The sequence below is a fragment of the Sphaeramia orbicularis genome, chromosome 17, assembly GCF_902148855.1.
Source record: "Sphaeramia orbicularis chromosome 17, fSphaOr1.1, whole genome shotgun sequence".
Classification (NCBI taxonomy): Eukaryota; Metazoa; Chordata; class Actinopteri; order Kurtiformes; family Apogonidae; genus Sphaeramia; species Sphaeramia orbicularis.
Window position 1 is genome coordinate 2,415,421 of NC_043973.1, and position 12,353 is coordinate 2,427,773.

General features: G+C 43.0%; 1 protein-coding gene across 3 annotated transcripts; it reads right to left on the bottom strand.

The window, feature by feature from the left end:
- Positions 1 to 699: 699 nt before the first annotated feature.
- Positions 700 to 11,281, bottom strand: LOC115436621 (microfibril-associated glycoprotein 4-like). Of its 3 annotated transcripts, XM_030159519.1 has the most exons (10): positions 11,265 to 11,281; positions 10,276 to 10,454; positions 10,061 to 10,117; positions 5,126 to 5,275; positions 4,172 to 4,216; positions 2,080 to 2,235; positions 1,696 to 1,734; positions 1,526 to 1,622; positions 1,204 to 1,371; positions 700 to 1,049 (listed from the first exon to the last, which is right to left on the bottom strand). In XM_030159519.1, the coding sequence occupies exons 5-10, from the start codon at positions 4,175 to 4,177 to the stop codon at positions 796 to 798; spliced, it is 720 nt and encodes a 239-aa protein (XP_030015379.1). In that variant the 5' UTR covers positions 4,178 to 4,216; positions 5,126 to 5,275; positions 10,061 to 10,117; positions 10,276 to 10,454; positions 11,265 to 11,281; the 3' UTR covers positions 700 to 795. The 3 variants fall into 3 exon arrangements, with proteins under 3 accessions (XP_030015379.1, XP_030015380.1, XP_030015378.1); XM_030159520.1 differs by lacking the exons at positions 10,061 to 10,117; positions 10,276 to 10,454; positions 11,265 to 11,281 and having other exon boundaries at positions 5,140 to 6,602; XM_030159518.1 differs by lacking the exons at positions 5,126 to 5,275; positions 10,061 to 10,117; positions 10,276 to 10,454; positions 11,265 to 11,281 and having other exon boundaries at positions 4,172 to 5,116.
- Between the last annotated feature and the right edge of the window lie 1,072 nt (positions 11,282 to 12,353).

The window sequence follows — 12,353 nt, forward strand, 5'->3', positions numbered from 1 at the left end:
AATCAAGCCTTTGATAGTTTATTACCTATTATTGATGAATATATAATGGAAAATTAGAAAAGTGAAGGTTTATTTTTCAAGAATTTTGAAGCTCAAATGTCCTCCAATTCTGGAATGACCCAAATGATGAAACCATTTCTATCCAAATCAAAAAAGATGTGAATAACTGGAAAAAACTGAAATTTCTGAAGAAACATAAGGACAATTTTTTCAACATTATGCCTCAACTTATGATTTCTACATGTGCATTACAGATCAGATCTACCAAGGCACAAAATAGGCAGAATATTGTTAAAATTACACTTATTTTTCATATTTGTTCAGGTTATTGACATTTTATTGTTAAAGGATATCAGAATTTAATGTTCTTTGCAATAAATTGGTGTTGCCATTATTTAGAGGCATAATATCATATTGTTTTTCTTACATTAAACCAAGAACCAAGATTATTTCTAGGTTATTATGCTATTATTTTTGAGTTTGATGCCCTTGACTGTTAATATCTTCAGGGTAATTTTTGCATTTTGCACTTTGTAAATTCATCTTGCGGGCCAGATTGGAACCTTTGGCGGGCCGGTTTTGGCCCCTGGGCTGCATGTTTGACATCTGTGCTCTACAACAACAGCTGTTTGATCCAGACTTTACACCAGCAGCTGCTCATGAACACACACTCACACTCAGACAAAATCAACAAGGAAACAGGATCATTTGAACATTTAATCAGACTCTATGCATCTGTTGGTTTTGACAGATTAAAGAAACTGCTGATATCTGCTGTGAAATCATCCTGGTCGTCTACAGCACAGGACGGATCTTCATACTGATGGCCTTCAGGGAGTAGTTATGACCTTTCCATAGCTTCCACTCTACTCCAGCAGCATAGATAGTACCATCAGCCCCCCAGCGATAAACCCCATTGGGGTTCGCAGAGTGACACTTGTCATACCAAAATGCTCCAAGGAAGCTTTTGGCACAGTTATTGGTCCAAACATCCTGGTCTTTGTCAAAAGTGGAGAACTTCATTCCATTGTGGCGACGCAGACCATCTCCTGTAGAAACACAAGTATAAAGTGTATTTACATTTACTTTAAATATCAACTGAAGTTTGATCGAGCTGCTGTGTATTTTCAGCTGGACTGATGGGACCAGTTGTGGTCCAGATTAGTTCAGCCATCATCAAGGACCTGATGTCGACTACCTCACCTGCTCCTCCATTAGTGAATCCAGACACGCTGAGTTTATATCCATGACATTCACTAGCAACAGAGAACTGGGAGTAACCAGCCGACACTTTTTGTCCCGTAAAGTCTTCCATTTCAACCAACACCTGATGTGGTTGTCGTCGTGTCAGGTAGTGGAGGACGTCGAGACCTGAAAACACAATTTGACATTTACAGTCAATGAATTCAGCATTTTGAGGAGTCTGAAACTCTCATGTCAGTCCTGGTTGTGAATCTGAACAAGTTTAAACAGTTTGACATCAGTGAGTTTGATAAAGTCACATGATAATTTAGTTTCATTTCACCGAGCCAGTGCTCTCCAGCAGCGTCACCAAATCCTATCTTGTACTGATCCCAGGGCCTGTAGAAGTTCACAGATCCATCCATCCTCCTCTGGAACACCTGGAGGAACCACATGGACTTAACTCAACTGATAACATGTCAGCTGGTGTCCAGCTGCAGGTCAAATACTCACCGTCCACCCTCCTCCATCTGTGTCCATGTCACAGTAAACCTGCACACAAACACATTCATTAGCAGATGTCCTCCTTCAGTTCCAACTCCATCCACACATTCTCCAACCTGGATGATGACTACTGCTACTGCTCATACAAATACTGCTCTACTTATACTGGTTTAGGCAAAAGCATCTTCACATGAGGGACCGTCTTTGAACTGAGTCCTCCATCTTACTGGAAGTCGTAGAAGACAACATGACAAAGTATAAAACCTCTGTGATGTGGTTATGGACCAACAGGAACACAGATAACCAGCACAAGTTGCACATGTTCTTCAAGATGCTGTGTAATTTGATGAAGACCTGACTGTCAACCTGTGTCCATTCAATGTTCTAAATCACCTGGACAGCAGATCTTTCCCCCAGGGGGTAGATGGTGTACACTCCACTGTGCAGACTTTTGTCCTGCTGATGGATGTCACTGCAGTCCACTGGTTGGACCAGGTCTTTGCAGCAGGTCAACACTGGGGCCAGGAGGATGAAGACCACTGGAACCAGCTGGAACAGACATGTTCTTACATTAAAGTGGAGGAGAACATGTGGTTTTCCACAGTGACCAGTGAGACCAGAGTCCACACACAGTCATAGAACTGGACTCACATCCACTGACTAGAACTTTCTTCTACTGTTCTGTTGGACCGAACCAGGAACAAACACAAGTGAACAGAGGAGCTGCAGATTTTCAACATAGAACATTTGTTTAAGGAGATGTGTGGTCCTACCAGGACAGACAGCACATAAACACATAGACGTATAAAGGCAAAGACACACCAACCCGACTGCCGATCGTTGCCACAGAGGTAGCCTGACTTATCAGTCGGCTCTCGTCTCCCCGACACGGTCAAAAAAGTGTGAATAACACACCAAATCGACTACCGACGTGAGCGTACGTTCTGCGTTTGTGCAAGACGTAAAACCGGAAATGACGGAACATCTCTCTAGACCAAAACAGAGCTCGCTGTCGTCAGTCATTGCTGTCAGTCTTCAGTAGTCCAGAAGGGTTAGTGTTGTTGTACTCGTTGAACAGATGGTTAGTAATTAGAAGATACTGGTGTTGTCAGCTCTAGGGCTTCTGCTGGTGGAAGAAGAAAGATGTCGCAGGTGAAAACTGAGAAGAAATCGCACTATGCTAACAATGCTAACACTTCATGGAATGAATGAATGAAGTCCATATTCAACACTGACTGTCACTCATTCAGATCCGATCTGAGCAGTGAATGGACTATTCTAGAAGACAGTAATAGTGTGCAGTACTTTGGCAGAGCTGGATTCACATGGAAACTTCTCCTTCACTCATTCACTAGTCCAGGCCTATCCCTCCACCAATCAGGTCCGACTGAACGACTGGTAGTGGATGATTACATGTTTCATTTCATTTCGTTTTGTTTATTAAGATCCCCATTAGCAACTGAATCATCAGCTGCTATTCTTCCTGGGGTCTCCTCTACATTACATTACAATTTTAATAATTTTACATTAATCTTACACCGTTCACGCCCACGCCCACGCCCACACACACACACACACACACACACACACACACACAAATGGGACATATACAACAGCCCAATGCAATTAAAATAAAAAACAAACAAACAAAATAAGTACTATACATTCATACTCCTTCACCAACCAACAGCTGTCTGATACAAATCATAAGACATCTTTCAATATTATCAATACTCTTTCCATTTCATGCCTGCTGTGTAAACAAAAAAGTTTTAATTTCTTTTGAAAACATTTTCCATTATTTTTCCAACAACAGAAACCCTGGCATTCCATTCCATGCAACCATGGCCTGATAAAAAACAGTTTGCTGTAACTGATTTGTGAGCACATCATGTTTCACTGGTTTGTCTTGTACAATAATTATGTTGATCAGCAAAAAGTGACAGTTTTCTGTCAATAATTTCTGGAGTTTGTGTTGCTATAGTGTCACCAATAAATGATAAAAAATATTTCAATCAAGATTTGACAGTTAACCATGTCATGTTGAATTGGCCGTACAGACTGGAGACGGCATTAACGACGGCTGATCGCAGAGAACACACCAAACAGACTCATGTCACAGACCTCACCAGTCTGACCGACTATGTCTGACCGACTATGTCTGACCAACGATGTCTGACCGATGATGTCTGACCGCCAAAAATCGGGTTGGTGTGTCTTCACCTTAAGACGTACAGGTTCCTGATTTGTGTTTTTCTTCCATATGGATCATGAATGCTTCAAAAGTCTAAGTCAGACTTGGTGTGGGGATGATTGGAACAGTTCAGACCTGGATGAATCCTAAACCTGCAGCCACCTCAGTGCTGTTTGGAAACCCATTTAGATGTTTCAAAGGCCAGTCCAAAGTCCAACTATTCATCAGGTCACTCACTGATAAAGAGTCAAAGAACTTTAGGATCTGTGAAACTGGGACTCTCAAACCTACCTTCATTGTTAGATTTCTGATGCAAATCCCGACGTGTGCGATGCTCTGAAAACACAAAAACACATTTAGAAATCCAGTCAACTCATGTGGAGAACCAACAGGAACCAGCTGATGATGTGAATGACATTCAGCTCTGAGGTTCACAGTCCTGAATTCATGTTCATCATTAGTCATTAGTGGTTCAGTCCAACTTTATTATGTCTTTAACAATAATTCTCTGCAGTTTCTAGATGTTGCCTGTAGATGAAACTCTTGTCAACACAAACATGGTTCAGTTGGTTGACTAGTGGAACTAAATGTTCAGATCGTATAATGTCCAGACTTGGAATCAGAGCTGAACCTGTAAATATGACATGAGTGAGTTCTAGAATCTGACACAGTCCAACACGAACACAGTCTGGACATTAGGACAAACTAAATGTTCACAAACATCACTGATAGGTTTTAGAAGTTTAGTTGAGTTTGGAAAAAGCATCGACCGATTAAAGCTGAACTGACAGTAAAAGATCGCATACGTATTGATACTTATTGGATAATCTTTCCATCTCTAGTGTCCACACATACTGACACGTTTGGTTTCAACTCTTCTTCTTCTCTTGTTGTAACATCTGTCAACCTCCATTTTTTTTTTGTTCATATGACTCTTGTCGCGTAAAAACATCTTTCCGTTACAGTTGTGAGTGATATACCAATTTCGCTATGCCCAAAAAAACACCACTAACAATCAGAAATCTTTTCATTGAAAAACGAGAGTTTTGGCCAAAGTTGTTTGTCCATTAGACAAATTTTTATGCGCAAGTTATATTTGTGTAATCTGAGGGTCAATGGGAAAGCGACTACTGATCGGTTTTAGAAGTTTAGTTGAGTTTGTACAAAGCATCGACCGATTCAAACCAAACTGACAGTAAAAGATGGCAGATGTGATCATGTGATGTTTCCTGTGTGGAGACGTACCTGTGTGGACTCACCTGGACTCCACCTGAAGACGCTTCACAACCTCAAAACATCACCACTTATATCTGCAGAAGCACTGGTGATGTAACACTGGTCCGACCAATCAGAATCCAGTCCATTCATGTGGACATTTCCAAGAAGCAGGTGCTGCTTTATTGGAACAAACACTGAAACTCAGTAACAATAGATCATTGATCCCATCTGATCTGCTCTAATCTGACATCCTACCACTATGAAACTAATATGATGTGACTTTAATGATCAATATCACCAACAAACGGGTGAAAGAGCACATTGTTCTTTCTTTAAACTGGGACATTCATACTACTAGGGTTTACATTTGTACTTGTACTTTGGACATCTGATGCCATCTCAGCTGTCTGTCCCCTCACAGTAAATACCATTTATGACCTCGCGGCGTCCCCTGAGGTCGCTGGACAAAATTCATCCACTCTGGATGTAGCGTCAGTTTTTTTTCATCGTTCACCGCATTAACAATTTAGAAGTCGTCAAAATCTTGTCTTGACGATCGAACTGTCCCCAAACTGGGATCAGGACTGGCAGCTTTAGTCCCTTTTCCGTTCTCTTCATCCCCTTCGTATTGAATCTTCAAATGTCTGGATTTCAGATGCATATATTAGAGGTGGACTGGATGGTTTTTGGGTCTTTACCAGCTCTCTGTGGACCACATTCAGTTACTGTCATGAGCTGCAGTGGTGCACAGCCGTCTTTTCTAATTCTGTAAACATTCATCACTGACCTGGAACAGTCCAATCCACCGGTTTACGCAAGACACACGAGGTTGCAAAATCTGTGCTGGAAATCTTCCTCCTGTTTTAATGAGGTCAGAATGTAGATCAGACCAGTTGGTCTGCATTGTTACGAAGTTATTTACACTAAATGAATCTGTTCTTCCAGTAAGAAGCTGCTGGGTAAACTCAGTGAAACCCAACCCTGGATTGTGGTGGTGCAGGTTTACTGGTGGTTCTTGAACCATCCCCTTTAGGCTGGGAGCCAAACATCCAGCACTCAGGATGTTTTTTGCTGCCTGTTTTTCACTGTTCTTTCCTGTTTTCTCATACATTGGCCGTCGCAAGTTGATAACATCCACCTCCAACTCAGGGCCATTTGGCCTCAGGGGCCAAAAAAAACCCAACCCTTTTTTTGGAAAAGCTTCTGGCAAAATATAATTGTGTGACCGGTGGTATGGTCTCTGCGTTGTGTTTCTTACTGGTGTGATGTAGAATGGACCCGCAGGACACAATGTTGTGATTGGAGGAGAAAACAGTACTCACACTCTGTTTATTCTGGCAATATACAAATTAAAACATAGTTAGTGCTGACTGTGGTCCAGCCCCAAACTATACTAGTCAACATTTGCTAGGGATCAGTTTTATATTTGCACAATAATTGATGTTGTATAATATTTTGGGTGACTTCATATATTATGTGTGTACTTTGGCTAGTCATGTAAAGAAAAATGGACCAAAAGGTAGAAAACCATAAATTTTTATTGCACTTTCAGGCAAAAGGGTGATACAACCCTAGAAATTAGAGTTCACAACAATTACTCTTCCAATTTTGTTTTCACTGAAACCACTCAGAATGTTCTGAAAAACATACGGTGTGATGTCAATAATGTGTGTGGCCACCATCCGCATCCGCAGGCTGTACTCCACTGGGAAAATAAACTGTCAAGTTTCCAGAATTACACCCCCGAATATAGCAAAGTTATAGAACTGATCCCTAGCAAATGTTGACTCGTGTATAATGAAACAGACAGCGGTTAGCATGCTCTCACACATGCACTTAGTTTACCCGTTGAACGTATGTACTGTCAATTAGTGCTGATACTTAGTCTACTCGATTACTATGTAGACAACAATACAGATAAAATTAGATACTAAAAAGGAACATAAAATCACTTCATAATACACAATGGCAATGGATAACAACGGATGACCTACTTCTTCCCATTACGAGACATTCTAAAAGGGAAGAGGAAGGGGAGGAACCCGACTTTGTATTGGGGTACCCCGGAGATACACGAAGAAGAACGGACATAAACCAACGAAGAAGAGGGCGGAGGACCAAACAAAACACAGGAGTATGACTAAAACAATGCCAGGTAACAAATAAGTTAAAAGAACAATCAAGAATAATTACAAAAATAACATTATTATTCGAATTAATGAACTTATAGTTTGTAAATATCTTGCACCACAAGGGTTCAAGGTTCAAGGTTCAAGGTTACTTTATTTGTACCTGTGGGTAGATTTGTTTTGCAGATGAGGTGATTGCTTTTGGCATTACAGCAAGACATACACTGAAGCAAGGGGGCGCTACCTCCCAATTTATCAGGATTTAAAACTACTTTAACAACTATGTTACAATTGCATATTTTAGGGAACTGAAACTGCATAAATGGTCAGGTAAGTCTGAAATTTGGCATGGTGTATCCTGACACATAAGGGAAAATATCAGTCATATTCTGAGGCTTACTAGTATTTTCAAATATCACCTTCATTATACTCCACAAGACAAAAAAAATGTCTGTCCGCCTGACAAACTGTCGTCAACGGTGATCATTTTCAAGCATTTCATTACACATATCACTGCCTTCCATGGACATGAAAAACTTCCCACATTTGTTAAGTTCAGTTTAAGTTCAAGCTGAGCATTCTATCTAGAAGATCCCACCTGCTACCTCAAATCAGAGAAAACAGAACATTCAAGCATTACCTTTTCCAAATGGGATTAAGCAGGTTTTCTTGTATCTAAACAATTTCTTAAAGAAGAGTTGAGACTTGAGTTATAAAACTGTACGATCTGAAGGTAAAGACATGACAAGTGTACTGGACCATCTACTGTACTGCGTGAGTGTAGAGTATGTCTACACTGTCCTGTTCCTCATCCACACCAGCAACACCACCATCACAGGACTGATTAAGGATGAGGACGAGTCCTGGACCTGAACACCTCCAAAACCAAGGACACGGTCCTGGACTTCAGCAGATCCAAACAGTCTGAGCACTTCCCCCTCCACATCAGTGAACAGGAGGTAGAGAGGCTGGAGTTCTGAGGAGGCCAACATCTCAGCTGACTTCACCAGGTCCACAAATGTCTCCCACCAGGTGGTGAAGGAACAACAGAGATGAACTTCCACAGGAAGCTCCATCAGACCCACCTACACTGAGCCCTGTTCATAAACCTGTTCAGCTGCACCATCGAGAACCTCCTGACCTACTGTCCAGAGGACAAGAGGGACCTGCAGAGGACAGAGGGACCTGCAGAGGACAGAAGGGACATGTAGAGGACAGAGGGACCTGCAGAGGACAGGAGGGACCTGCAGAGGACAAGAGGGACCTACAGAGGACAGGAGGGACCTGCAGAGGACAGAGGGACCTGCAGAGGACAGAGGGACCTGCAGAGGACAGGAGGGACCTGCAGAGGACAAGAGGGACCTACAGAGGACAGGAGGGACCTGCAGAGGACAGAGGGACCTGCAGAGGACAGAGGGACCTGCAGAGGACAGGAGGGACCTGCAGAGAACAGAGGGACCTGCAGAGGACAGAGGGACCTGCAGAGGACAGAGGGACCTGCAGAGGACAGGAGGGACCTGCAGAGGACAGGAGGGACCTGCAGAGGACAGAGGGACCTGCAGAGGACAGGAGGGACCTGCAGAGGACAGAGGGACCTGTAGAGGACAGAGGGACCTGCAGAGGACAGGAGGGACCTGCAGAGGACAAGAGGGACCTGCAGAGGACAGAGGGACCTGCAGAGGACAGGAGGGACCTGCAGAGAACAGAGGGACCTGCAGAGGACAGAGGGACCTGCAGAGGACAGAGGGACCTGCAGAGGACAGGAGGGACCTGCAGAGGACAGGAGGGACCTGCAGAGGACAGTGTCATATCAGTCCCTGGACTTTTACTTGTTTTGTCTGTCTTGTGTGTTGTTTCCTGTTTTATTTTGTTAGTTTCCCTCATGTGTCTTGTCTGGTGTCTTTACTTCCTCTTTGTGTTCACCTTTGCCCTGATTACCTGACTCCTCCCTGATTGTCTCCACCTGTGTCCAATTGTCTTCCCGCCCTCTTGTGTATTTAAACCCTGTGTTTTCCCCTGTTCGTTGCCAGTTCGTTTTCTACCTTTGGTGTGATTACTTACCAGCGTTTTTTGATCCTGCCTGCCTGTTGTGACCCGTTTTGCCCATCGACCACCGACTCTGCCTGTTCCTCGTCTGCCTGCTCGTCTGCCTTCGACCTGGTTTGTCCATCACACCTGAGTATACGCCTGACCCCTGTCTGTTCCTCCGCCTTGGTGCCTTTTCCTGGTTTTGACCCCTGCCTGGACTATCGGTACGTGAGCCTGCCTTTCCCTATGTACGTTTGCCTGTCTGATTGCCTGCCCGTGTATGACCTGGTCCGCCCTCTGACTCTCCTTTGCTCTCTCCTAGTCGGGTTCCCCTCGTGTGCTCCCGACCTGGGCCGTAACGTGGTTCACTTAAGATCCGAAGCCGAGACGATTCCCCAACTCAGTCCAGCTGAAGATACATTCATTACTATTCTGTGTGAACCTGTTACTCTGTCTATTACCAATAAATCCCTTTTAACTGTATTCCTGTCTGAGGGTCTTGCATCTGGGTCCAGTACTTGTACTATCGGTCCTAACAGACAGGAAGGACCCCTCAGTTTTCTTTTTTTTTCTTATAGTGGATAACTTTTTGGGGGCTGTTGCACCTCCGGGCCACCACATGTTTGTGTTCAGTCAATGAAATATTTGTTCAGTTTGTATTTTCCAAACATAGTTTGGTCTCAGAAACAGATTATGTGTGAATGTTTATGCAGGAAACCGTCCTTTAATGAGGTCAGAATGTTCACCACACCAGTTCGTCTGCATTGTCAAGACTCAGCGCCAACACGGAAACAACTGTATTTACCATAAATGAAGGTGAACAGAAGCTGCTCTGGGATTCTGTTCCACATCCTGTGTGTAGCTGTGGACACAACAGACACACTTCCTTTAAAACTGGCATTTATTCCACTACAGAACACACACACACATATATGCTTACATTAATAATATACATGAAAGAGCTGAAAGCATAAATGTGTAATTATAAACCAAATATGTTGCAAATAAAAGCACACACACCTGGTCGGCCTCTTGTCAGTTCCTTCGTACACTTTCCTTCCATTGTGCTGCAGTAACACAGTGGAACACAGACTGGTTCAAACCTTCTGTTTTTGTGGAAGAACCCTCAAATGGAATGTGAGCAGGATGAGTGAAGTACACATTCAGTCCAATAAAAAGAGGAAAAGACCTCATTTTCACTGAAAAATGCAAAATGGAGACAAGATTAAGGTCAACGGTGAAAAGTCACTTAAGAAAGGTTAAATAGAGAGGAAAAAAACAAACATTTAGGAACTGACACAAACGTACGACTGAGTCTGAATGACTGAAATCTAAGAGATTTATAAAGAAAGATTCAACGAATCAGTAACAAGTATCATATAACAAGCATCACCATTTATTCTAATATTATCCTCTGAATTTTTTCCAGTGAAAATCATCTATTTTTCTGGGTTTAATTCACTGATCATGTGATGTTCATCAAAGCTCAGAGTTTTGCGATATTGTTCCAAACTTTTCATTCGCTCACAGCTTCTCTATCAGTGCACTGGGATCGAGCACGTCGGCATATTGATATGTATCGGATAATCTTTCCATCTCTAGTGTCCACACATACTGACACGTTTGGTTTCAACTCTTCTTCTTCTCTTGTTGTAACATCCGTCAACATCCGTTTTTTTTTTTTTTTTTCATATGAGTCTAGTTGCATAAAAACATCATTCCATTACAATTGTGCATGATATACCAATTTCGCTACGCCCGGAAAAACACCACTAACAATCAGAAATCTTTTCATCGAAAAACAAGAGTTTTGGCCAAAGTTGTTTGTCCATTTGACAAATTTTTATTTGCAAGTTATATTTGTGTAATTTAAGGGTCAATGGAAAAGCGACTACTGATCGGTTTTAGAAGTTTAGTTGAGTTTGTAAAAGGCATCGACCGATTCAAACCAAACTGACAGTAAAAGATGACAGATGTGATCATGTGATGTTTCCTGTGTGGAGACGTACCTGTGTGGACTCACCTGGACTCCACCTGAAGATGCTTCACAACCTCAAAACATCACCACTTATATCTGCAGAAGCACTGGTGATGTAACACTGGTCCGACCAATCAGAATCCAATCCATTCACATGGACATTTCCAGAGAAGCAGGTGCTGCTTTATTGGAACAAACACTGAAACTCAGTAACAATAGATCATTGATCCCATCTGATCTGATCTAATCTGACATCCTACCACTATGAAACTGATCAGATGTGACTTTACTGATCAATATCACCAGCAAACGGATAAAAGAGCATGTTGTTCTTTCTTTAAACTAGGACATTCATACTACTAGGGTTTGCATTTGTACTTGTACTTTGGACGTCTGATGCCGTCTCAGATGTCTGTCCCCTCACAGTAGGACAGGAGGGACCTGCAGAGGACAGGAGGGACCTGCAGAGGACAGGAGGGACCTGCAGAGGACAGGAGGGACCTGTAGAGGACAGGAGGGACCTGCAGAGGACAAGAGGGACCTGCAGAAGACAAGAGGGACCTGTAGAGGACAGGAGGGACCTGTAGAGGACAGGAGGGACCTGCAGAGGACAGGAGGGACCTGTAGAGGACAGGAGGGACCTGCAAAGGACAAGAGGGACCTGCAGAAGACAAGAGGGACCTGTAGAGGACAGGAGGGACCTGTAGAGGACAGGAGGGACCTGTAGAGGACAGGAGGGACCTGTAGAGGACAGGAGGGACCTGCAGAGGACAGGAGGGACCTGCAGAGGACAGGAGGGACCCCTCTGTTTTCTTTTTTTTCTTATAGTGGATAACTTTTTGGGGGCTGTTGCACCTCCGGGCCACCACATTTTTGTGTTCAGTCAATGAAATATTTGTTCAGTTTGTATTTTCCAAACAGTTTGGTCTCAGAAACAGATTATGTGTGAATGTTTATGCAGGAAACCGTCCTTTAATGAGGTCAGAATGTTCACCACACCAGTTCGTCTGCATTGTCAAGACTCAGCGCCAACACGGAAACAACTGTATTTACCATAAATGAAGGTGAACAGAAGCTGCTCTGGGATTCTGTTCCACATCCTGTGTGTAGCTGTGGACAC

Excerpts from the sequence above, each read along its gene's own strand:
- LOC115436621 (XM_030159518.1), bottom strand. The coding sequence starts at position 4,345 with ATGACTAATGATGAACATGAATTCAGGACTGTGAACCTCAGAGCTGAA. Across the intron at positions 1,735-2,079 it reads GGGAAAGATCTGCTGTCCAG|GTTTACTGTGACATGGACAC; the intron begins GTGATTTAGAAC and ends GTTTGTGTGCAG. Across the intron at positions 1,372-1,525 it reads TGCTGGAGAGCACTGGCTCG|GTCTCGACGTCCTCCACTAC; the intron begins GTGAAATGAAAC and ends TTGTGTTTTCAG.